The sequence below is a fragment of the Chiloscyllium plagiosum genome, unplaced genomic scaffold (assembly GCF_037043375.1).
Source record: "Chiloscyllium plagiosum isolate Xiang-an unplaced genomic scaffold, Cpla_swu_hap1 HiC_scaffold_17, whole genome shotgun sequence".
NCBI classification, from domain to species: Eukaryota; Metazoa; Chordata; class Chondrichthyes; order Orectolobiformes; family Hemiscylliidae; genus Chiloscyllium; species Chiloscyllium plagiosum.
In genome coordinates this window covers 16,265,415-16,291,920 of record NW_028270155.1, presented here as the reverse complement: position 1 = coordinate 16,291,920, position 26,506 = coordinate 16,265,415, and the positions used below count along the sequence as shown (strand labels likewise).

Genomic DNA, 26,506 nt, shown 5'->3' with positions numbered 1-26,506 from the left:
AATGTTGACTGGTTACAAAGATAGATTTAAGGAGAACCTTAGAAGGAGCTGCTGGTTTAAAGATGGAACTGGAGATGGATATATTTAGATTAGATTACCTACAGTGTGGAAACAGGCCCTCGGCCCAACCAGTCCACACCGACCTTCCGAAGAGTAACCCACCCAGACCCATTTCCCTCTGACTAATGCACTTAATCTATGGGCAATTTAGAATGGCCAATTCACCTGACCTGCACATCTTTGGACTGTGGGAGGAAACCAGAGCACCCGGAGGAAACCCACGCACACACGGGGAGAATGTGTAAACTCCACACAGACAGTCGCCCAAGACTGGAATCAAACCTGGGACCCTGGTGCTGTGAGGCAGCAGTGCTAATTGCTGAGCCACCGTGCCATCCTATCTGAAATCACAACTGCCTGGAATAGAATTAAAGGGAAATGACATCCATTGAAAGGGCAATTCTTCACAGTTTAGGGCTAGAGTAGGTTACAGAAATGAGAGTGAAGTCAGCAACTTGAACTTGAGAAAAGGCATGAATTTTTGAGTTTTCTCTTCCCCGCTGCTGGGTTCCGTCAGTTTTTATTTTCTGTTTGTGGGCTGAGGCTTTTCACACAAAGAAAGGAGAGAGCATTAGGACAGAAAAGTGAAAGGTTGGTCACATGGAATGGTTTCAAAGAAATTTCTGAGAGTAGGAAGAAGGTGTAGGAGTGCAGGGGATGAGACCATGACTTCCAGAAAATGATAGTCATGACAAAATAACATGTATAAGGAAAGAAAATAATTTTTGTGTTGACTCACTGTTGGATCATGGGTGTAGGATTTTTAGGAACTAAGCAAGTAGACAGCACGAGTCTAACTGAATTGTGACATACAGGAGATTGAGCCAGGAAGATTGCCCAAGGAAATCTTGAGGGTTGCTGATTAAGGCACAGATTTTAGGTGGTGGTGTGGAAGCATTTGGGGTAGTGTTGATTCATGTTGCAGAGATAATAACAACAACTTGTGTTTATAAACTACTCCTAAAGTAGGAAACCACATTGTTTGTCATGCTGCTGTGCAGTAGAGAGCGGGAAGTGGGCCACAAAGTGTGATCATTGTGATTGTCTGGTGTGCCTATCATGGTTGCATAACTGGTGACATGTGCAAACTGGGGTATGTGAGACTTGCAGTACTGTTACGTGTGTGTGAGTGAGATGAACCTCTGAAAGTTGGGTATGAGCTGTGACTGGTACAGATTGTTGGTAGCTAACTGGCAGAGTGTGTGGTACATTGCCCAATGTGTGAGGCTAGTGGTGCAGTTGGTGGGATATTACTTTCATTGATCTTGATCATCTGTGTGAGGTCACTGAACTACTTTCAACATTGCATCCAGTTCCTCAGAACAAGACTGCTGCCACAAGTAGACATGGTAGGAGGCTAGAGTACACAGCAAGCCAGACAGCATCAGAAGGTGGAGAAGTCAATGTTTCAGGTGTAACCCTGTGTTCTTCCAGCCACCTGCTTGTCTACCTTGGATTCCAGCATCTGCAGTATTTCTTTTGTCTCTAGCTATTGACCATCCCAGCTATTTACGCTCACTGCCATTGCGTAGTTTGTTTGGAGAGCCTCCTTCTTCCATTCAGGCAGATGGCCTCTCATGTCATAGAGTCACTGTGATGTCAGAGAATCTTGGACAATGCCCTTAGGCCTGTTGCCCCATCATTTAGTGTTGCTTTTTCTTGCACTCTCTTATACAATCAGTTCTAGTGCCTCCTGCATCTAGGATGCTCCTTTAAGAGGTGCTAGCTGGCTTTAAGTAGTGCACACATTTGGAGGGTGGGGGAGGGGACGCAATCTTTGGCTTTACTTGCACCAACCTGGCCCCTGCTAAGATCCGCATCCTCTCCTGAACCCTTTATTTCAGTCTTTCTTCAAACTGTCTACAGTTTTCTGATTGGACTGTTTTTACTCAAAACCTGTTCCAATCGAATGATGATGGTCTTGGTCAGCAGGCCTGTTGTAGAACTTGAGTAACCTACACTAAACCAGCTCTGCTTAATTTTTTTATTTGCTGTCTTCATCCTAGATACCAAATGTTCAGTGTTTTAAAGTGGTCTGCAGTGAAGCAGTTCTTTAAAATATGACTATCGCTTTGACTTACAAATGCCAACAAGGCAAATCTACTTGTCAAAATTAAACAATTACTATTTCTTGCAAGAAGAAAGCAAGTCTTAAGAATTTGAGTATGAGTATCTCTACTCTAATCAGTAACAATATCAAAAGTACTTACTAGTCTACTCATGACTTCCTTGTTAATCATCTTGTGGTCATGCTACTGGTGTTCTGCAGTTACCAGATTCAGATAAACAGCAATAAGCAGAGAACAAATGACGTTCACAGGTTGAAAAAGAAAGTATTGGTGATGTGGGAGATCTGTATTAAAAGCAGAAAGTACTGGAGAAAACATGCGGCAATGACAGCATCTGTGGAGGAAGAAACAGAGACAGAGTTTCAAGTCCAAATAATGTCTTTTCTTCAGGATCTGCTGATTGGTGCCTGCTGTGGGGAATCTTCATTTAAAAACTAACAATTGCAAATTTCAAGAAATAAATTCCTTGCTGCAGTGTGAATATACTCAACTGGTCAATGACTGCGGACTTAAGTCAGATTCTGGAGCTCTTTGGCTCTTGACTCGCTCTTCCTGGCTCCACTGGATATACAAAGGTCTTCCCAAGTATGGAACTCGTATTTGTACAGGGTCCTGGCCCGGAAGTAATTTCATCTGATTGCAAAAGCCAAACTGTCACAACAAAGGTTGTTAGACTAATGAATGGCTTGTAATGAATCAGTAACAACAATTTACCGTTATACAATACCTCTGATGTGATAAAACATCCCGAGATGCTTATGAAATGAAATTTGACCCTGATGTTATCAGATATTAAGGTAGCGGACCTAAAACTTGATCAGACAGCTAGGTCTTATGGAGTGACCTTAGAGAGCAAGGTCGAGAGGTGAAGATATTTAAGGACAGAATTCCAGAGCATGAGAGCCAGACAGCTAAGGGTATAATCTCCAATGGTTGAGTGATTACAACAGCAGTGGTCAAGAGATTGAAATTAGCTGCACACTGATGCTTTGCAGGGTTGTAGGGCTGAAAGAGATTATGGAGCTTGTGCTTATGATAGGACGTGAGGGGAAGCAGGAGACAGACCAGAGAAAAATACAAGTTCATATTGAAGTAGGCAGCTAGATTCTGAGGATAATTTGGAACTGACACTATGCACAAAACCTAGCATGTTTTGTGAATGAGGCAACCATGGCTCACTAGGGAAGTTAGTGATAGCATATAAAGTAGCAAAGAACGATGGGAAACCAGAGGATTGGGAAGCTTACAAAGACCAACAGAAGGCAACAAAAAAAGGAATAAGGAGGGAGAAGATTAACTATGATGGTAAGCTAGCTAGTAATATAGGAAGACTGTAAGAGTTGCTTTAGATATATAGAGTGTAAAAGAAAGGCAAAAGTGGACATTTGGGTCAGTGGAAAATTATGCAGGATAGCCAGTAGTGGGGAACAAAGAAATGGCTGAGGAACTGAATAATTACTTCATGTTAGTCTTCACAGTGGAAGACACAAGTAATTTCCCAAAAATTCAAGAGAGTGAAGGGGCAGAACTAAGCATGGTGGCCATCACCAAGGACAAGGTGCTAGAATGACCAGAAGGTGGATAAATAACCTGGACCAGATGAACTACACCTCAGAGTTCGAAGGGAGATAGCTGAAGAAATAGTGGAGGCATTAGTGGTAATCTTTCGGACATCACTATTTCAGGGAGGGTCACAAAGGACTGGAAAAACGCTAGCATAACACCCTCTGTTTAAAAAGGGAATAAGGCAGAAGACAGAAAATTACAGACCAATTAGCCTAAACTCGCTCTTGGATAAAGTCCTGGAATCCATCATGAAGCATGAGATTTCTGAATATTTGAAAATATATGGCAAAATACAGCAGAGTCAGCATGATTTCATCAAAGGTAGGTCATGCCTGACAAATCTGCTAGAATTCTTTGAGGAAGTAATGAACAAATTAGACCAAGGAGAACCAATGGATGTTGTTTACTTGAACTTCAAGAAGGCCTTTGACAAGGTACCACACAGGAGGCTACTGAGTATGATAAGGGCCCATGGTGTCTGAGGCAAGGTGCCAGCATGGATATAATGCTGAATGGCCTGGACAGAGTGGGTGTTGGGAAGATGTTTCCATTGGTAGGAGAGACTAGGACCCGAGGGTACAGCCTTAGAGTAAAGGGAAGACCTTTTAGAATGGAGATAAGGAGAAACGTCTTCAGCCAGAGAGGAGTGAATCTATGGAATTTATTGCACAGAAGGCTGTGGAGGCCAGGTCGTTGAGTATATTTAAAATGGAGATGGATAGGTTCTTGTTTGTAAAGGGGATCAAGGGTTACAGGGAGAAAGCAAGAAAATGGAATCAAAAAACTTATCAGCCATAATTGACTTGTGGAGCAGACTTGATGGGCTGAATTACCTAATTTCTGCCCCTAGATTTTATGATCTTATGTTAAAAAGCAGGTTGCTAATTAGTCATTAGTAAAACTAACGTAATTCTGAGCCGTCTTGTAAATCACTTGTGTACAAGGTAAAGACCATCTTGTTCAAATGAATATTGCTCGTCTTGAGTCAAATTTTGGATGTTTTTCAATTCTGGTCATCAAGACGCATAAGAAATCTGTAAACAGGAGGACTTTATGTCCAAAGATAAGAGGCTTGTGTTCACAGCATCACAGAATTGTTACACTGCAAAAGGAAACCATTCAACCCATTGTGTCCATGCTGTTCCTCTGAGCTCTTTAACGTAGTCCCAATGTCCTGCCTTTTCCCCCAGTACCCTGCATCTTAAGGGAGAAAGATTCAGACTCTTCAAGCTTTCAGAGGAACCAAATGGCACTAAACGTTCCCATGATAATACAGTTTCTAAGCAGAATCAAAGAGGAAAGTTCTGTTTGTTTCAAACTAAATCGTGACTGCACAACAATATGTAGAATCAGGTGAAAAGATTTCAGATGCCAAGGAACACACCTTACAAGAAATAGCCAATATCTGTAATTCCCTCTGAATAGGAAAATGGAGCCCAGTCATCAGAAAGTCAGATGGATGCTGTGATGGGGAAATTCACAGCAAGAATGAGCTAAATGAGACAAGTAATTTCCTTCATCTGGGTTTATTGCTGTGACCTGTGGTTTATTCCAATTCTTGTAATTAAAAACCCCATCCTGCAGCTATTGCCATTTTGTTCTCATTCGTAAAATTATCTACGAATTTCTTTTTGCACGCCAACATTTTGTTAACTTATTAAAAATCTTTCATGGGGTGTTTTCGTCATTGATTAGACCAGCATTTTTTGCCCATCCCTAATTGTTGATAAACCATATAGTGGAGGGTGGTTATGTATCAATCAAATTGCTGTGGGTCTGGAGTCACTTATAGGTCAGACTAGATTTCCTTCCCTAAAAGGCATTAGTAAAATAAGGTGGGTTTTCAAAACAATGGGTGGTCATTTTCATGGTCACCATTAGTAGCTTTACATTCCAGAGTTTTCAAAATTCAACTTAAAAGCTGCTGTGATGGGATTGGAATCTACGTCTTTCTTAATTACTAGGCTGCTGACATTCGCACTCCAATGCCATCTGCACCATTTACAATGCAAAGTTTTCCAAGAAACTATTTCTCATCTCAGAAATCCAATGTCAAAAAAAATTACTCATGACTGGTCATAGACCCAGACTGTGTGGGTTGCATTAGAAACTTAAATGTGAAGCATTGTGGGTAATGTTAAAAAAAATCCCCTGCCATAACTGACTTTGTTTGTCTTTAGAAAAATGGCCGAATGCTACAAGGGATGTAAATGCTGGGAAAAAGTTGCAAATAGCGCTGGTTGACTAGACAAGTTTTTTTTTATAATTGCCTATTCTCGGCATTCACAGTATTTTGTTTTTGTGTTAATCTGATGGTTAACAGTGAAGCAAGGACATTGAGGCAGAAAGTGATGAGTGATTTTGCTGCCAAAAAAAACTCTTTCAACAGTAAAAATTAATTGGTTTACAAGGCAGCCACTGCCCGTGCGATTGTGTCAAATTCGAGTTTGTGGCTTTATTTTTATTCGGGGACAGCAGTGTCAGGTGGAAGAATCAGACAGAGTATAGCCAACAGGCCTTTTGCACACCAACACAGAATCTGTGGCACAGTGAGCATTTACTTCTTGAGGTGCATTTTGGTATCTTCACTCACTTACTTCTGGCACCTCATTTGCATCAAGAGATTACGTTCATTTATGTACTTACCATTGTAGGCAAAGTGGTATTTTAAACAAAGCTGTTCATTTTAATGAAGACAAAGAAAAAGCCTGAAATAGTGAGCAGAAAAGGCAGCACCTTGGGAACAGGAAACAGTACTAATATTTCAGCCTTTCGGCCCGTCCTTTCATCAGTGTTAATCATAGTTATGACTGGCTTTTTTATTTGAGTGTTGCACTTCTCAAAATATACATGACATTGTTGTCTTTTTTAAATTCAAGTATCTAGTTAACGTCGAACATTTGCAACTCAACTATGACAGAAATACAGATGTGTAAATGTCTTCATCATATGGTCAAAAGGGTCTGCAACTTTAAAAGTGCACCCACTCGATGTGAAAGAATGGCATTGTGCCAGTTCCCATATTGGCCATCTTGTGGACCTAAAAAAAATAGAAATAGTATTAGATTATTTTTTTTAAAATGCATGTACTATGTTGCAAAAAAATACCAGCAGTAAACTGAGGATCGGGCATGTTTTCGAATTAAGGGAATGACCACAATTATGTTTTCAAAACGGAAAATATAAAATATGGTGATAATGTAGCTAGGAACATTAAAAGCAGGCTGTAAATCCTTAAGTACAAGTACTTAAGAAGAAAGAGAGTAACTAAAGTAAATGTCAGCACCTAAGAGAAAGAGTCGAGAGAAAGTATCATCGGTAATGAGCAAATTGAGGACTCAATGGGCTGAATGGCCTCTTTCAGCACTGTAGGGATTCTATGTTCTAAATAAATTAGGGAACCACAGGCCTGTTTGCCTCATTTCATCATTGGGATAAAGCTAAAATCTATTATTAAGGAATTCTTAGCGATACACATTGGAACATATCGTATTGTTAGATCAGGTCATTGTGGTTTTATGAAAGTCCTGTTGACAAATTCACAAGGGTTTTTTTTTCCCAGTATTTAACTTGCAGAGCAGTTAAGAGTGCCAGTATTTATCGCATGCTTAGTTTTCTACAAGTCATTGAATAAGCTGCCAGACAAAAGGATTACTAGACAAAATAAGGACTGAGAGTGATTTACAAACATAGGTTGAGGAGTGATCAGTGGACCGGAAGTAGAGAGCAGAGATTTATGAGAGTTTCCATGTTGGCAGTGTTTAACAGGCCAATGTCTACATATTGAATTAGGCAGCAGAAAATACTCAGAGACTTCCAAGGGATTTATTGTAAATCTACAGTTCAGTACAAACAGCAGTTTCCACCTTTCCCTTCTAGACCCTTTCCCTGTCCAAAAGCTATCCCCCACAGGAGAAGAAACCAACTTTTTTTTTCATTTTAATTCACCTGTTCAGACGTGTTACAATACACCAGTGGAGCAGGTGAGATTTAAACCTACACATTGGGCAACACAGTGGCTCCAGTGGTTAGCACTGCTGCCTCACAGCACCAGAGACCCGGGTTCAATTCCAGCCTCAGGCGACCGTGTGGAGTTTGCATATTCTCCCCATCCAAAACATGTGCAGGTCAGGTGAATTGGCCATGCTAAATTGCCCATAATGTTAGGTGCATTAGTCAGAGGGAAATGAGTCTGGGTGGGTTACTCTTCAGAGGGTCTGTGTGGACTTGTTGGGCTGATGGGCCTGTTTCCACACTGTAGGGAATCTCCAGGACATTACCACTGCACCTTCAAGAGGCTCCCCCCGGAAAGACTATGATAAAGCGAAAATTCTTTTGTTGAATGTCTTGAATATTTGAAATTTTCAGTGTCAGAGGGTTTGGATTGTGCCATTATTAAAAATGTTTAAGGCTGAAATAGACAGAGTGTTGGTCTCAGGGAATCAATAAATATGTTGAACAGGTAGGAAAGTAGAGTTGAAGCTAAAGATCAGTCAAGTAGGGGAACAGGCTTCACAGAGCGTTTCTCTATTCCTGCTCTTATTTAATATGTTCTTGTGTCCTGATTTTACAGAGGCTTGGAAATGCTCAAAATGAAATAGTTACACATTGGATTTTTTTTTAGATTCGATTCCCTACAGTGTGGAAACTGGCCGTTCAGCCCAACCAGTCCACACCGACCCACTCATTTCCCTCTGACTAAGGTACCCAGCACTATGGGCAATTTATTGTGACCAATTCACCTGACCTGCACATCTTTGGATTGTGGGAGGAAATCATATCACCCAGAGGAAACCCACACAGGTACGAGGAGAATGTGCAAACTCCACACAGACAGTTGCCTGAGGCTGGAATTGAACCTGGGACCCTGGCGCTGTGAGACAGCAGTGCCATCGTGCCGCCCCAACTGGTCTTTCTTTTTAAGATCAGTTTGTGACCCTGTCATATTTGTCCCTAAATTTCTGGCTCCAACTTCCTGAGCTTGCAGAGCTACAGTCTAGTGAGCTGACTGAAAATAAAACTTGTTCTCATGTTGAATTTTAGCACTTCTACTAGACTCTTAGAGTCATAGAGATGTACAACACAGAAACAGATTCTTCGGTCCACCTTATCCATGCTGACCAGATATCCTAACCTAATTAGATTAGATTAGATTACTTACAGTGTGGAAACAGTCCCTTCAGCCCAACAGGTCCGCACCGACCGGCCAAAGCGCAACCCACCCAGACCCATTACCCTACATTTACCCCTGCACCTAACACTACAGGCAATTTAGCATGACCAATTCACCTAACCTGCACATATTTGGACTGTGGGAGGAAACCGGAGCACCCGGAGGAAACCTACGCAGACACGGGGAGAATGTGCGAACTCCACACAGTCAGTCGCCTGAGGCGGGAATTGAACCCGGGTCTCTGGCGCTGTGAGGCAACAGTGCTAACCAGTGTGCCGCCCATAATCTAGGCCCATTTGCCAGCACTTAGTCCAAATCCCTCTAAACTCTTCCTACTCATGGGCGGCACGGTGGCACACTGGTTAGCACTGCTGCCTCACAGCGCCAGAGACCCGGGTTCAATTCCCGCCTCAGGCGACTGACTGTGTGGAGTTTGCACGTTCTCCCCGTGTCTGCGTGGGTTTCCTCCGGGTGCTCCGGTTTCCTCCCACAGTCCAAAGATGTGCAGGTCAGGTGAATTGGCCATGCTAAATTGCCCGTAGTGTTAGGTAAGGAGTAAATGTAGGGGTATGGGTGGGTTGCGCTTCGGCGGGGCGGTGTGGACTTGTTGGGCCGAAGGGCCTGTTTCCACACTGTAAGTAATCTAATCTAATCTAATCTAATCTAATCATGTATCCATCCAGATACCTTTTAAATTCTGTAATTGTACCAACCTCCACCACTTCCTCTGGCAGCTCATTCCATACACGCACCACCCTCTGTGTGAAAAAATTACCCCTTAGTTCCCTTTTATATCTTTCCCCTCTCACCCTAAACCTACGTCCTCTAGTCCTGGACTTCCCTACCCCAGGGAAAAAGACCCTGTCTATTTATCCTATCCATGCCCCTCATGATTTTAAATACCTCTATAAGGTCACCCCTCAGCTTCCGGTGTTCCAGGGAAAACAGCCCCAGCCTATTCAGTGTCTCCCTGTAGCTCAAATCCTCCAACCCTAGCAACGTCCTTGTAAATGTTTTCTGAACCTTTTCAAGTTTCACAACATCCTTCAGAGAGGAAGGAGACCAGAACTGCAAGCAATATTCCAAAAGTGGCCTAAGCAATGTCCTCTTCAGCTGCAGCATGACCTCCCAACTCCTATACTCAATGCTCTGACCACTGAAGGAAAGATAACCAAATACCTTCTTCACTTGCCTAGCTACCTGCAACTTGACTTTCAAGGAACTATGAACCCCCACTCCAAGGTCTCTTTGTTCAGTAACACTCCCCAGGTCCTTACTATTAAGTGTATAAGTCCTGCGCTGATTTGCCTTTTCAAAATGCAGCACCTTACACTTATCTAAATTAAACTCTATCAGCCACTCCTCAGCCCATTGGCCCATCTGATCAAGATCCTATTGTACTCTGAGACAGTCTTCTTCGCTGTCCACTGCACCTCCAATTTTGGTGTCATCTGCAAGCTTACTGATTATACTTCCTATGTTCAACTACTTGCATCTTGCATTGCTAACACTAGCATTTCTGCTTTAAACAGAATATCTTGAGGGTACATTTAGTTTTGTAGCTCCTTGCATAATCAATACCATTTTATTTCTGTGGAACTCTTTGTATAAGGTTCACATCTAAAAACAGTTTCTTTCAGTTGAACAAGGAACAGTATAGCACAGGAACAGGCCCTTCGGCCCACCACATTGCATTAAATTAAAACCGTTTGCCTCTGTGTGGTCCATATCCCTCCATTCACTGCCTACTCATGTATCTATCAAGATGCCTCTTGAATGCTGCTATTGTATCTGCCTCCACCACCTCCTCTGACAGCATATTCCAGGCACTCACTGCCCTCTGTATAAAAAAATTGCCTCTCACATCATCTTTAAACCTACCTCTTTTACCTTCGCTCTCTGTCCCCTAGTAATTGATATTTCTGTCCTGGGATGAAGAGTCAAATTGTTCTGTCCTTGCCTTTCATAATTTTATCAACTTCTATCTGGTTGTCCTTCATCCTTCAACATTGTCCAATCTCTCTTCACAGCTAATACCCGCCAAACCAGATGACATCCTAGTAATCCATTTCTGCACCCTGTCCAATGCTTCCATATCCTTCTGGTATAATGGCAATGAGAACTATATACAATGTTCCAAATGTGGCCTAATTGAAGTTCTTAATAGCTGCAATATGACTGTACACTTCTCTCTTGCATTTGATCTCCCAAAATGCATCACCTTACATTTGTCTGGATTAAATTCCATCTGCCATTTCTCTGCCCAAGTCTCTAGCCTATCCATGTCCTGCTGTATCATCTTGACAATTTTCCTATTTGCAGCTTCCCTAATCTTTGTGTCAGCTTCAAATCTACTAATCAGACCATTCTCCTACAAATCATTGATGTATATTATAAACAACCGGGGTCCCAGCTCTGGTCCCTGTAGACAACCACTGGTCATAGATCTCCAGTCAGAAAAACACACTTCCACTGCTATTCTCTATCTTCTATGACTAAGCCAATTCTGTATCCATCATACCAGCTCACCATGGATCCCATGTGACTTCACCTTTTGTATCAATCTGCAATAAGGAATCTTCTCAAAGGCAATGCTAAAGTTAATGTAGACAACATCTACCACCCTGCCCTCATCAATCATCTTTATCATTTCTTCAAAAACTCAGTCAAGTTTATGAGACTCAACTTACCCCAAACAAAGCCACACTGCCTATCATTAATATGTCCATATTTTTCCAAATGTGAGTTAATCCTATACCTAATGACCTTCTCCAATAATTTCCCTACCACTGTCATAATACCCACAGGTGTGTAATTTCCTGAACAAATCCTGTTGCCCTTCTTAAACAAAGGAACAATGTTTCTATTCTCCAGTCCTCTGGGACCTCTCCTGTGACTAAAGAGGACGCAAACATTTCATACAAGCCCCCCAGCAGTTTCCTTCCTTAGCATTCTGGGATAGATTCCATCAGGTCCTGGGGACTTGCCTACCTTAATGCTTTTCAAAACACTCAATACCACCTCCTTTGTTGTATTGATATGTCCTAGAATATCAACGTAGCCCTTCCGAGACTCATGATCCACCATGTCCTCCTCCTTTGTGAAAGGACCTTCTCCCTTCCTTCGACTCCACGTATAAATTCCCTCCTTTGCCCTTGAGTGGGCCTTCCCCTAGCTGTCTCATTCCTGAAGAAGGGCCTGTGCCCGAAACGTCGAATCTCCTGTTCCCTGGATGCTGCCTGACCTGCTGTGCTGTTCCAGCAATAAAGTTTCAACTTTGATCTCCAGCATCTGCAGACCTCACTTTCTCCTTCCCCTAGCTACTCCTTGCTCTGGTCCCCATGCTCCATGCCACACTCATTTAAACCCTCCTCTGTGGCACAGCTTACCTGCATGGATATTTGTGCCCATCCAGTTTATGCACCACACACCCTTCTTCTACAAGTCCCAGTGCCTCCCAACGATCCACATTACTGAAGCCCTCCCTCCTACACTCGCTTTATAACCACGTATTTAATACCCTAGCTCTTTTCAAAAAGGGTTTCTTTTCCAAAAGGGCGATACGGTGACTCAGTGATTAGTACGGCTGCCTCACAGCGCTAGGGTCCTGGGTTCAATTCCAGCCTTGGACGACTGTCTGTGTGGAATTTTCACATTCTCTCCATGTCTGCTAATTCTCCACAGTGTTCAGGGATGTGTAGGTTAGGTATTAGTCGGAGGTGGGTGGGGGAGTAAATGAAGAGTAATAGGGTAGGGGAATGGGTCTGGGTGGATTACTGTTTGGAGGGTTGGTGTGTGTACTTGTTAGGACAAATGGCCTGTTTCCACTCTGTAGGGATTCTATGATATTTAACTGTACCATCTTACTATTCCTAGTCTCACTGGCATGTGGCACAGGATGTAATCCTGAGATTGCAACCATGAAGGTCCTGATTTTTAACTTCCTACCTAACTCCCTGAACTTCCTTTACAGGACTTCATCTCTCTTTCCTGCCAATGTTGTTGGCACCAATATAAGTCACAAACTCTGGCTGCTTACTGTTACCCCCCTTCAGAATATCCTGTGTCTGCTCAGAGACATCCTTGATCCTGGTACCAGGGAATCAATACACCATAGTGGAGTCTCACTCGTGGCCACAGGAATGCCTATCTATGTGTACAGAGTCCCCTACCACTCCTCCTCACCTACACTTTGACGCTCCTTGCTCTACAATAGTGCAAGTCATGGTGCCACTGATCTGACTGCTGCTGTTGCTTTCTGTGGAGAGACCACCCCCACCCCAATAGTGTACAAAACAGTATAATCCATGTTTCAGAGGGAAATGACCATTGGGGATTCCTGCACTGCCAGCTACACTTACTTGTCTTTCTGTGTCTTTCTGTGGTCACCAACCCCAACTGGTGACATGACCAACTCACTAAACATGCTATCCACATACATGAAGCTGCCATAGTTCCAGAGGGCCATAGGGCTGTGATAGGGTTAGAGGGAGTTTCTGATTGGTGGTGAGTTTCATCAGAGGGTCACCTTGGGCAAGAAGGAGAGGTTGAGGAATGTACTTCATAAAAACCTCAGCTGGTGCAGGAATTGGACCAACACTATAGGCATTACTGTGCATCACAAACCAGCCACCCAGTAAACAGAGCGAACCAACAATTGGTTTATTATTCCTAGCGCCACCAAGGCTCATTGACGTCCTCCTCCCCCTTTTGTGTTTGGAATCCTTTCTATTTGTAAAATAAACCCGCATAAAGAGAATAAAAGACTTACATTTATGTGCCATTGTAGTGCGTCTCTCAAAAATAATTCAATGCATCAAAAGTGCAGCTAGTTACGTTTAGGTGCTGTTATGTTGGCAAATGCAGCTCCAGGTCTTCACTCAACCAGGGCTGTAATTGGCTGTTCTTAAACAAAAAATGTGTTGATGTGATCTGCTAGTGGTCAGGCAGCTGATCAGTTTGCCGAGGCGATTGGGTTTCCTCCCAGAGTTAAGAGCCAAGACAGGGATATCCTGGCTACGAAGAGTTGCCAACCGTCAGAGGCGGCCAACTTCTAGAATGCTGCATCATCAGAGCACAGGATGTGCAGCTACCAGGACAATGCCCCAACCCCCTCAGTGTCCCAGGATGAAGAATCGCCCATGGGATGTACTGTTCTCTGAGGTAGGGGATGATCATGATTTGGAGATGCCAATGTTGGACTGGGGTGTACAAAATTTAAAATCACACAACACCAGGTTATAGTCCAACAGGTTTATTTGGAAGCACTAGCTTTCGGAGGTCACAGGAAGACGAGATCAGAAGCAACAGGGTGTCTCTCATGCTGACCTTGGTCCAGTCTCTTCATTGTGCCAGCTACTGAAATAACCTGGAATACAGAGGTATTACAGAGGTATGTTCCTAACCAACCTGTTCAGACGTGTTATGACACACTTCTGGAGCAGATGGGACATGCACTCTGGCCGCCTGGTTCAGAGGCAGGGACACTACTGTGCTGCCTCTCTTCCTCTCTCCAGCAAGCCATGTTAATCTGACTGGTCAACCAGCTGGGTAGGCTGACTCCTCCTTGTCCCATTGGAAGATGAAATGACTACAGCCCAGATGGGATGAGGCCCTAAGATTCCACCCTCAGGTCCCACAAATAGTTGAAACATAATTGGCTGATTAATTTATTGCTTGTCTAATTGGCCAATAGGGCAGATGTTGCAATGAGCAGCATTAGCATTTCTTTACTTTGCAATCGCATTTATTTATCTTTACCAGGTTTCAGAGGTGAGAATATTGGTGCTGAGACAGTCCTTGAGGTTACATGACAGACAAAAGTAATTGAGCTCATGGCTGCCAGGAGGTTCATAATTTATTGAACATTACAGATATTTCAAATGATCCATGTTGAACCTTAATGTTACCAATGTTTTATAAAGCTATTGTTGCCATTAGGCCAATTGTGAAAAATGGTGCTGAACTTATATTTTATTTCTGGCCAATGCTTACTATTTTGTGTCAGATTGCTCCATTTTTACCTATTCTTCACCTTGATCTTTTATTCCTTCAAAGTGCTTTCCAATCACAGCTTAACTTTGGAAGAGCAAAAGCAACAACTGTACTCCTGGGTGTATTCCATCGAATAACTGAACAGAACGTAAAAATGTCACCCACCCACCATTACAGTCCCTCAAAGTCTGATGAGAAAATTCTTGTAATGGTAACTACAAAAATGCTTCAAATGCCTGCTATTATATTTTACTGAAATTGTGATGACAACTAAAGCTGAGAATAAAATACCACAGATCATATCTTTATTATCCATGTTCATTTGTAATGTGTAAGTGAAGGAATGCAGTGCTCTCAGACTTAATGCCTTTGCTTAATCAACAGGCTCTTCCTTCACCTATTTCTTCAACTAGGCTTCCAAATCTTTTTTCACATTTGGATGCACTTAAGATTTTTCAGTGTGAAGCGAGTAAATGTGAAAACCATTTATAAATAACTTTTTGTTTGAGCTTGGAAGACTTGCATTTGGTATTCATTGATACGTCTGCTTATACATATGGGGAGGTCCTTTTGTGTTGCATCCACTCTCTGCTTCTTCTGCCGAGACAGTGAAGACTCATTTGAAGAAATAAAATGCAATACTGCAGCATTGACTATCTACTTTCTCTCTACAGATGCTACTGGACCTGATGAGGTTCTCCAGTATTTTCTGTTCTTGTCACAGGTATATTGTCCCCATAGGAAAGCATGGCAGCTCCTCTCCAATTCCCACCCTCTGACTTGTTTAAATTCCGCCAAAAGCTGAGGTAATTGATACAATTTTAACCTTGTTCTTTGGTCAGGAATCTGATAGGATTGGGTGCAACACTAACTTTACACACAGCTTGATTGAAATCAATAGAAATAATATTGGGAAGAGTGTAACACTAGTATCCACCAGATCCTGCAGCTGAGGTTAGTTCCGATCTTTTTTATTGATTGACAGGATGAGGGCATCGGTGGCTAAGCCAGCATTTATTGCCCATCGGGCAGTTAAGAATCAACTGCATTGCTGTGGGTTTGGAGTCACATATAGGCCAGACCAGTAAGGATAGTAGTTTCATTGAACACAAAACGTTAGAGTGCAGTACCGGCCCCTCAGCTCTCAATGTTGCGCCGACCTGTGAAATTAATCTGATGCCCATCTAACCTACGCCGTTCCGTTATAATCCATATGTATGTCCAATGCCCATTTAAATGTCCTTGACATCAGCGAGTGTACTACTGTTGCAGGAAAGCCTACTACTCTCTGAGTAAAGAAACTACCCCTGATATCTGTCCTAAATCTATCACCCCTCAATTTAAAGCTTTGTTCCTTCATGCTAGCCATCACCATCCGAGGAAAAAGGCTCTCATTGTCCACCCTATCTAAACCTCTGATTTCCTTAAGTGATTCCTTTCCTAAAATACATCAGATGGGTTTCTTTTTAGGTAATCAACAATGGTTCATGGTCATCATTAGATTACACACTTAATTCCAGATTTTCTTTTTATTGAAACCATCTGCCATGGTGGGATTTGAACCCAGGTCCCCAGAACATTACATGGGTCTGTGGATTAACAGTCCAATGATAATACGCTAGGCCACCATTTCCCCTTAATTCCTTCTCAATACGCCCATTCTTCGTTCGTGATGATGAAAGATTGAAGAGTAAGTTGGACTTATTGCAGGACTCCTTCCATTGGTTGCAAAACACCATTGGTCTTACTCGCCACTTGCGTCATCACAATGTGCAGTAACGGGACTGACTTGAGAGGCACAAGGCTAATGTACTGAAACAGAGGGGCAAATGGGATTATAAACTGTGTTCTTCGTTAGGGTCGATTTCCCTTTAAGCAGAAAGAAATTAACAAGTGAACATACTGGCAAGGAATTCATCAAAATTTGCAGCACACCCATAACAATCAATGGAATTACAAATACAGTGCAGCCACTGTTGAGGAGTGTTACAACTGCCATAATGCAGCTGCGAGATTGAACAAGCGAACACTCATGTATAGTACCTAGTTATCCAGAATAAATTTCATGTTGCTGTATATTTATTCAGACAGGACAAGAGAATTTGTCACATCTTGTGTCTTGTAGCATCGTCTTTTAATGATTCCAAAGGATTTTTATTTCCCTCATTCCATTTTCCTGATGAGCATTTTGAGAGAAACTCAACCTCCAGAAGTACATTGAGGTTTGTTTTTGAAAACTTGCAGGAAGCTGTGACAAAGTGAGAAAGTTGCCTCACCATTGAGCAAGAATTAAACAAAAATGCAAATTATATGGTGAGGTTTCCACGAATTGTGAAAGGAATAAAATGTATAATTTCATCCCCAAACTGAACGAAGGTGTGAGAAACGGTTCAAATGGCAAAAAGAAATGATAAATTCTCTGGCATGCAGCTGTTAAATGTAACCGTCTTAGCCATTTACTGCAGATTCACAGGCGGATTTATAATGACATATGGACATGTCAGCTGGTGTGATCGGAAGGAAATTGAGCTGTAAAAAATGGTTTAAATGCACTAACCCCTTACCACTGAAATACCTGTTGTATTGATTAAGAATCCTTAGTCTATTATAGTTTTGCATGCCTTGCATTTTAGTTTAAAATGCAATTCTACAATGAAAAACATTCCTACTTAATTAAGTAATATCCAGTGTTGCAAATGATTACGACTGTTCATTATTGGATAGTCATGCAAGATGACCCTCATGTATCTATCCCCAGGTACCACACCCTCTTCCTCCCCATCCCACCATAGACTTTAAGAATGAAAAAGAAACAAGTATTCAGCCAATTTAAACATTTTTGGACAGAAAATGCTGTCAGGTCATCATGTTAATTCCATGCAACCCCAAACCCATCAGCTGATTTCCACAACAAATTGTTTTATCCTCAATTAGGTATCATTATTAATATTGCTATCCTACTTTATTTTTGTAGTCATTGTTGAATTAGAGGAAATGGAGTAATCAATGCATGTACAGTAAGATCCCATAAGCAGCAATTTAATAATTATCAACGTTTCGCTTTTGTGATGTTGATGACGCATAATTATCGACCACGATATGTGCCAGAATTCTTCTACACTTCTTTGAAATAGATTGTTTATTTCTACCTGAGAGGGCAAACGGAGCCTCACTTTTATGTTGCATCCAACAAATAGCATCTTTGGCAGTTCAACATTCCTCAGTACTGCACTGGAGCGCCTAGATTTTTGAGCTGCAGCCCTGAATGGCACTTGACTGAAAGTGCTACCAGGGGAAATAGTGAAGGTAAAAAATTGCTGCCTCACACTGTCACAGAAAACACAAGACCATTTCATGACATGATGTATTATCGACAAAATTGAAAGCAATCACTTATGAACATAAATTCCTTGAATCATTGGCTGGTATACAGTAGGAGACTATTTGGCTATGGTGTCTATATCAGTTTGCTGCAAGTGGAACTCCTTTGGATCCACGCACCCTTTTTTATTCTGCAAATCATTTCTCTTCAGATAATTATCTGATTCTCCTTTTGAAAGTTATGTTTGAATTTGCCCTCACCACAATATAAGCCAGTGGATTCCAGATCTTACTCACTCAATATATTAAGAAAAGCTCCCTCATGTTGTTGTTGCTTCTATTACCAATCAGCTTAAATTGATGTCTGCCGATGGGAAAAGTAGCTCCTTATCTACTTTGTCCTGGTATCTCATGATTGTGAACATCTCTACTAAACCTCTTCCCAATCTTCTCTGTTCCAAGGAGAACAACACCAACTTGTCCAACCTATCTATGTAATTGATGTTCATCATCCCTGGAATCTTTCTCCTGAATGTTTTCACAACCTTCTGACAAGGTGGTATCCAGAACTGGATGCATGGCTCCAATTGAGCACGAAGCAGTGTTTTATACAGGATTCTCATAATATCCTTGCTTTATACTTGTGTTATATTTATGAAGCCCATATACTTTAATTGCTGGGCTATCAAGCTATTCTGTCACCTTCAATTTTCTGCATATATACCCCCAGGTGCAGCTGCTCTTCCAGCTCCTTTTAAGACTATATCCTTTGTTTTTCTTTGGCCTTCCCTTGTTCTTCCTGTCAAAATTGCTTCATGTTTCTCTGCATTGATTTCTGTCATTCTGTCCAATCCACTAGCCTATGTATGTCCAGTTGAAGTTTCTCAGAATCCTTCTCACAGTTCACAATGCTTCCAAGTTTTGTGCAATCTGTGAATTTTGAGATTGTGCCAAAGTGTGGGACATTCGTAGACATAGCGATCGAACACCGATCCCTGGGAAACTGAATTATGAATGTTGCTCCAGTCTGAAAAGAATCAGTAATACTCTGTTTCCTGCCACTCAGCAGATTTTGTGTCTGTGTGACTACTGACCCATTTATTTCATGGGCTCTAACTTTGCCACTTGGAAATCCACACATATCATATGATCTGTTGAAGGCTCATCAACCCTCTCTGTTACCTCCTCTGAAAGCTCAAGTTAGTTGAACAGAAGTGTCCTTAAATCTGTGTTATCTTTCCTTAATTCATTGCTTACTAATTTTGTCAGAGATTAGCATTTATAAAAGCTTTGACACCACTGAGGTTAAACTAACATACTGCAGTTGCTGGGCCTATATTTACCTTTTTTTTGTATCATTCGCAAATCTCTAGTCCTCTGCCTCCACTCTGCATCTAATGCTTATGACCAAACACTCCATAACTTCCATCTTTACTTCACTCACTGTCACTGCATGTATCTTATCCAGTCCTGGCCGGTTATCAACTTTTAAGTATAGCTGGTCTATCTGATACGTCATAATTTTCAATTTCCAGCTCATTGAATGTTTCAAGTGCCTCCTGTTTCAGTAGAATACGGTCAGCAGCTTCTTCCTTGGAAGAGAGAGATGAAAAATCCTGATTTTGTAACTCAGCTATCCCCCTGCCTGTGTGAGGAACTACCTTGCTCGCATTGAATAGAACAGCATCTGCGTATAAAGGCTAAACTAAACAAAACAATTGCTCTAAGATGTTAATAAATGCTCTGACTTTAAAAAAAATTCATAACTGTGCCAAGAAGCCACAGTGTTCTTGGTGCTAGGGTAATGTTAAAGGTGGACTATCGAATTTTGACATCGGTCATCTGACTGTCACACCTGAGACTTTTCATGAACTAAAACGAAGATGGAGCTAAAATGGCTGCAGTGGTTACCTGACTGCAGACTGAGCGAACAATGTAAAATAAACAAAGCCGTTCACACTGAAATTGCCATGAGCTTTGCATCACCTGTTTTAATGTGATCATTTCATACATTGGGAGATGAAAGGTTCATCTGCAAATGAACAAGACAAGACACTGAAAAGGCAATAAATCTAGAGTCCAGAATGTGCACTGGACTATAATTCAGCAGGTAGGTTTAAGGGAGCAAGGTAGAGGAAAGCAAAATCAGATATGTCACAGGAACTGGATCTCTCTCTCTCTCCAGCTCTCTCACTCCCCTCCCCTCTCCCCTGCCTGTTTCTCTCAATATCTTACAATACTGAGTTCAGTAAAAAAAAGTAAACTGAGTAAGCAACTATTACTGAGAACTCAAACATTCTACATTCAGCTGTAGTTGGGTATCCAAGTCCACCATTAAACTGTGGTCTCAGACGAAGAATTTAATACCTGAAAGACTCTAAGAGTTCTTCAACTTTTGTTCTCCCTGTTTGTATGAGATATTTTTTCTTTGTAAAATTATTACTTGTGTTTGTGCTTGATGTTGCAATTTCATTATTGTTTCAATTTCATTATTGTTTCTTAGGTTTAATAAATAATAAACTTCTCTTCAAAATTAAATTCAAAATAAAGTTCAGGTCATTCTGCTATAACATGCATTTTGTGAGTGCAAATTTGCTATAACACGATTGACAAATTGGGAAGGCTGTCTCCATAGCTTTTAAGCTCCTTGGATGCTGCCTGACCTGCTGCGCTTTTCCAGCAACACATTTTTCAGCTCCATAGCTTTTAAAGCATGCATTGGTTATAATATGACTCTGGTCCCATTAGTTTAAACAGTGCTGATACTATGTGATTTATTTTTTATAACACGGATTGCACGAGAATGGAGCTACCGCGTTATAGCAGAACTGACTGTTCCTCTTTATCTCAGTCAGCGGATATTCTGAGTTTCTCCAGCATCCTCCATGTTTGTTTCATGTAACAAAAGTCTTTGGCAAGAGCCAAAACCTGCTGAAGCCTACTTAGAGTTCATTATATTGCATGTTGATAAACAGAAATACTTGGCAAATTATTTTTGGGAAGCTGAAATTAGGACAGTTCAATTATTTAGTGAATAAATGGAGCCTGGAATAACTTTCAAATACCGATAATTAAATTTGAAGTACACATTTTTTGTGGAATTTTCAGAGCATACTTACGACAGTGAAAAATTTCTCCAGCTGAGGATTTTTACACAACTTTGAAATGTTATGAGAACTCAGTGATGGATTTTATAACCTATGTGGTTCATAACTATTTGGATAAAGTTGGTGCCATTTTATGGTGGACTCTGTACTTTTCGTTTAAAAAAAATGTTGTTCAAAGTATGTGTCTCATTGACTACAATCTCATGATCATACAGAAAATGAGCGTCTTTCAGATTGAGAAAGGAAGTCATTTCTCTTGTATTAAAATAGTACTACAGAAAGGGTTAGGCCTTGTCTCAATAGGCGAAATACACCTTGAGAGTTAGATGTTTTGATCAGAACAAACAATCTTTATTTGATATAAACATACATGAAGAGCTACTTTTGCAATTTTTTAAAGATTTCTCTGAGGACAGCATCTGAGCAGTCAGTGTATAGATATTTTCTAATCAATCAATTAGGTACAAAATTCACTTGAAGGTGGGAGACTGAGGATAATGGTGGAGGGTTGCTTTTCAGACCGGAGGCCAGTGTCCAGTGGTGTATCACAAGGATTGGTGCTGGGTCTGCTACTTTTTGTCATTTATGTAAACAATTTGGATGTGAATATAAGCGGTATGGTTAGGAAGTTTGCAGATTACACCAAAATTGGTAGTGTAGTGGACAGTGAAGAAGATTATGTCAGAGTACTTTGATCAGATGGGCCACGAGCCAACAGGTGGCAGATGGAGTTTAATTTAGATAAATGTGAGGTGTTGCATTTTGGTAAGGCAAACCAGGGCAGGACTTCTACAGTTGATGGTTGAGCTCTAGTGAGTGTTGCCAAACAAAAATCCTAGGGGTGCAGGTGCATAGTTCCTTGAAAGGGGAGTTGCATGTAGACAGGGTTGTGAAGAAGGCATTTGCCTTCATTGGTCAAAATATTGAACATAGGCATTGGGATGTCGTGTTGCAGCTGTGGAGGACATTGGCGAGCCCACCTTTAGAATCCTGCACACAATTCTGGTTGCCCTTCTGCAGGAAGGATGTTGTTTAACTTGAGACGGTGCAGAAAAGATTTTGAAAGATGATGCCAGAACTGGAGGGTTTGCGTTAAAGGGAGAGACTGAATAAGTTGGTGCCTTTTTCCCTGAAGATTCAGAGGCTGAGGGGGGGGCCTTATCGAGGTTTATAAAATTATGAGGGGCATGGATAGGGTAAATAGACAAGATCTTTTCCCTAGGGTGGGGCAGTCCAAAACTAGAGGAGAAAGGGTGCAGGGGAGAGGAGAAAGATTTAAAAAGGACCTGAGAGGCAACTTTTTCATGCAGGGAGTGGTGTGTGCATAGAGCGAGCTGCCAGAGAAAGTGATAGAGGTGGGAACAGTTGCAATATTTAAAAGGCATCTAGATGGGTATGTAAATAGGAAGGGTCTAGAAGGGTTTGGACAAATGCTAGTAAATGCAAATATTTCAGATTGGGATATCTGGTCAGCACGGATGAGTGGGATTGAAGGGTCAGTTTCTATAATGTATCATGCTATGACTTACTCAAGAAATCCTTGGTAATTGGCTCCTTTGTTTGCTCATGAATTAAATTTTAGTTCAGTTGGCTTAATGGCAGAAGACAGCGAGTAATGGTGGAGAATTGCTTTTCTGACTGAAAGTCTGTGACCCGCGGTGTTCCACAGGGATCGGTTCTGGGTCCTCTATTGTTTGTCATTTATAGAAATGATTTGGATGAGAATATAGAAGGCATGGTTAGTAAGTTTGCAGATGACACAATAATTGGTGGCATTGTAGGCAGTGAAGAAGATATTTTAAGATGACAAAGTGATCCTGATCAAGTGGGTCCATAGGCTGAAAAATGGCAGGTGGAGTTTAATCTGGATAAATGCGAATAATGCATTTTAGTACAACAAACAAGGATAGAGCTTAAACTATTAACAGCAGGGCTTTGGGTAGTATTGTAAAAAAGAGGAACCCAGGGGTGCAGGTACATAATTCTCTGAATTTTGTATCACACATAGACAGTTTGATTAAAAAGGCGTTTGACACGCTTGCCTTCATTGCTCAGTCCTTTGTAGAAGTTGGGAAATCATGTTGAGGTTATACAGGACTTTGTTGAGGCCTCTTCTGGAATATTGTGTCCCGTTCCTGTTGCCCAGTTGTAGGAAGAATATTATTAAGCTGGAGAGGTTCACATGAGATTGACCAGGATGTTGTCAAGTATGGAAGGTTTGATTTATAAAGAAAGGCTGGATAGGCTGGGACTCTTTTCACTAGAGCGTAGGAGGTGGAGAGTGACCTGATAGAGGCTTATAAAATAATGAGAGGTATAGATAGAGTTAATGGTACTTGTCTTTTCCCTAAGATGGAGAATTCCAAGACCAGGGGTACATTTTTAAGGTGAGAGGAGAGAGATTTAAAAAAGGCACAAGAGGCAAATCTTTTACACAGAGGATGGTTCATGTATGGATTGAACTTCCTGAGGACGTGGTGGATGCGTGTACAATTACAATGTTTAAAAGATATTTGGTTAGATACATGAATAGGAAAGGTCTGGAGGGACATGTTCCAGGAGCAGGCAGGTGGGACTAGTTTGGGACTGTGTCCGACAAGAGTTAGTTGGACCGAAGGGTCTACTTCCGTGCTGTATGACTTTCTGACTCTAAATGAGAAGGGCTGGAAATGAGGGAACTAGTTCACCCTTCATCACCTGCTTGTGATATTGGGTAAACTTTGCAGAGCTTTTGGATAACCATATACAAACATAAATTATAATAGTGTCCTAGGCAACATGTAATAAGGCTGAGTTTTTTTTTCATCCTCTTTGTGATGTGTTTCGAGTATAGATCTGCAGCTGGCAAACCCAGAAGCATGAACTCTCCAACTGATTATGTCTCCAAAATACTTGTCCATCAGTCATCGGCTTATAAATGGAAACTAAATATTTTTAGCAGTGAACCACGGAATTTGTCGCCATATCAGGTTTCATTTTTAAAATGTTCAGAGACAAAATTTTGGGTTCTTTTCAAGCCAGCAGATGGTATCTGTCGCAAACCTGAAACAACAGTTGATGGTCTATTTACTCTGAGCACTTTTGCAAAAACACAGCTTCCAAATGATCCTTGACAAGTAAAGTGAAAAATCGAAACCTTGATAATCTGTCTCCGTGCAGAGTGCCAGCTACTTTCAACTGTGCAATCCAAGCAGGGGCAAAGTATTGTGCAGTTATTGTGCATAGCTACCCCATACATTTAAACCTAATAGGTTTCCTGTGGCCAAATAATTTGTCATAAACTGTTTTTTTTAGACAGCTGTAAAGGTAAGCTGTGTATTTGTGACCACATGCAGTCACCACTATAACCAATGGAGAATATCTGCTGCTGAGGTGTATTAGCTGACATGTTTCATTGCTGTCTTAAAATTGTCATTTGTTTTGATCTGAAGGGGTCACCCAACAGTGTGGAGAGGTGGTATCTTAAATAATTTTGAACCGAAACGTAATTATCCTAATGCCTCCCATTAGACTTTGCAGATGAACTGCTGATAGCTTTGGGAAATTTCAGCAGGACAAACGTTTCCATTTGGGATAACTCAGTGGAGGCCTTGAGCTAAACGGCAGTAACAGACTGTAAACACAGTAACTACAATGTTGGGTGATGTCCATCATGGTCACCCTGCTGTGTGAAGTGCCCCAAGAAAAGTCATAAAGCGAGCAACAGCCATGCCAGGATTTCACTGAGACTTTTCAGCATCAAGCAAACTAGTAGAAATAAGAATTCCTGGAAACAGTCTTCTCTCATTTATTTTACAGCCTGAGCTCTCGAGAGTTAAAAACAGCATAATGCTGCACTTAACTGTAATTCTATAAAGTAATGTGCTTTCAAAAAGCAAAATGAAAACCAACATTCTGAGTGGAGCGCTCGTTTAGTGGGTTTTGTGGACACTGTGCTCCTTGTCTTGTGGTGGAACCAGCAGCCTTTTCTACATTTTTAAACTGAAAGTAAAGCTTCCTCTACACTGTCCCTGTCAAACACCTCCAGGACAGGGACACCAAAAGGTTAGATACAGGGTGAAGCCTTCTCTCCTCTTCTAAACTGAAAGTAAAACCCGTCTATTTTTTAATCTGAATGTAAAGTCTCCTCTACATTGTTTCCACCAGGCACTCCCAACTCTTTTAAGTAGAGCAAGTATCAAAATATTTACATTTTGAGTGGGCTCAATTTAGTGTGGCTGAAGTATAACCAAAATTTGTGGAGCTGCCACTTCAAAAAAACTAAAAACGAGCTGCAAAAGCAAACACTCTGTGGATCTTTTCTGTAATTAATTAATCCACCAGATAGGATATCAGCCATTTCTCTCTCAATAATATAACACTTACCTATGTTTGAAGTGACAGTGAAGCTGCTGGAATTCTTTCTTTAGTAGGTTGTGTTTCGTTCTGTTATTTTAACCAGAGATTAGAAGAGGCTGTGAGGAGAATTTGCAGCAAATAAGGGCCTGTTAAAGGATGTGGGTACCTCACTGTATTTGCCAGGATGAAGGAACACTTACTGTCCACTGTCCCTACTGCTGTCTGTTGTTGCTGTTTGGTTAAAAAAACAAGAAAAGTGTAAGATGATAAAACGGAGAAAAATTGCTTTGTAACCTTAGAGAGCATCTGTGTGGAAAATTAGATAACAAGAAATGAGCCAGGGAATAGACTAGAACATAAACTGTTAGTTGAGAATTATTGAGGTGTTTGTTGCTGAAATATAAAGTTTTCAGTGGAGATTAAAAAGACAGTCAACTCTCAATATAAACTGAGTTAGGAATTCACACAACACCAGGTTATAGTCCAAGCTAGTGCTTCCTAATAAACTTGTTGGACTATAACCTGGTGTTGTGTGATTTTTAACTTTATCCACCCCCAGTCCAACACCAGCTCTTTTACATCAATATAAACGGAATCACTTTGAAACAAGTTAATGGATGATTTCAGGATAGTTTTCCAGATCAGTGTTATATATTGATGTGTCAAGTCAGGAATAGGCTATTTTAGATCCAGTATTATGTGATTAGAAACGCTTAATAAGTAACCTTGTAGTGAATGAGACTCTAGGGAGCAGTGATCACAATATTTTCTAATTGGAATGATCACAATATCCTTCGTTTTATATTGAGCTTGACAGTGACCTGGTTAAACTAAATATGTACAAATCAAACTTTGAGAGGTGAGTTGGCTAAGGTAAA

At 41.2% G+C, this 26,506-nt stretch overlaps 1 protein-coding gene across 7 annotated transcripts in view; it reads left to right on the top strand.

Moving 5' to 3' along the window:
• Positions 1 to 26,506, top strand: part of wwox (WW domain containing oxidoreductase) — a 948,132-nt gene that overhangs the window by 557,934 nt on the left and 363,692 nt on the right. Inside the window, exon 9 of one of the 7 annotated variants that reach the window (XM_087995716.1) lies at positions 14,926 to 14,961. The exons of the other annotated variants lie outside the window; for them this stretch is intronic. Within the exon in view, the coding sequence (XP_087851842.1) occupies positions 14,926 to 14,946 (21 nt within the window). The 3' untranslated portion in view covers positions 14,947 to 14,961. Of the gene's footprint in view, positions 1 to 14,925; positions 14,962 to 26,506 lie in introns of those variants that run through there. 7 annotated transcript variants of the gene reach the window in all.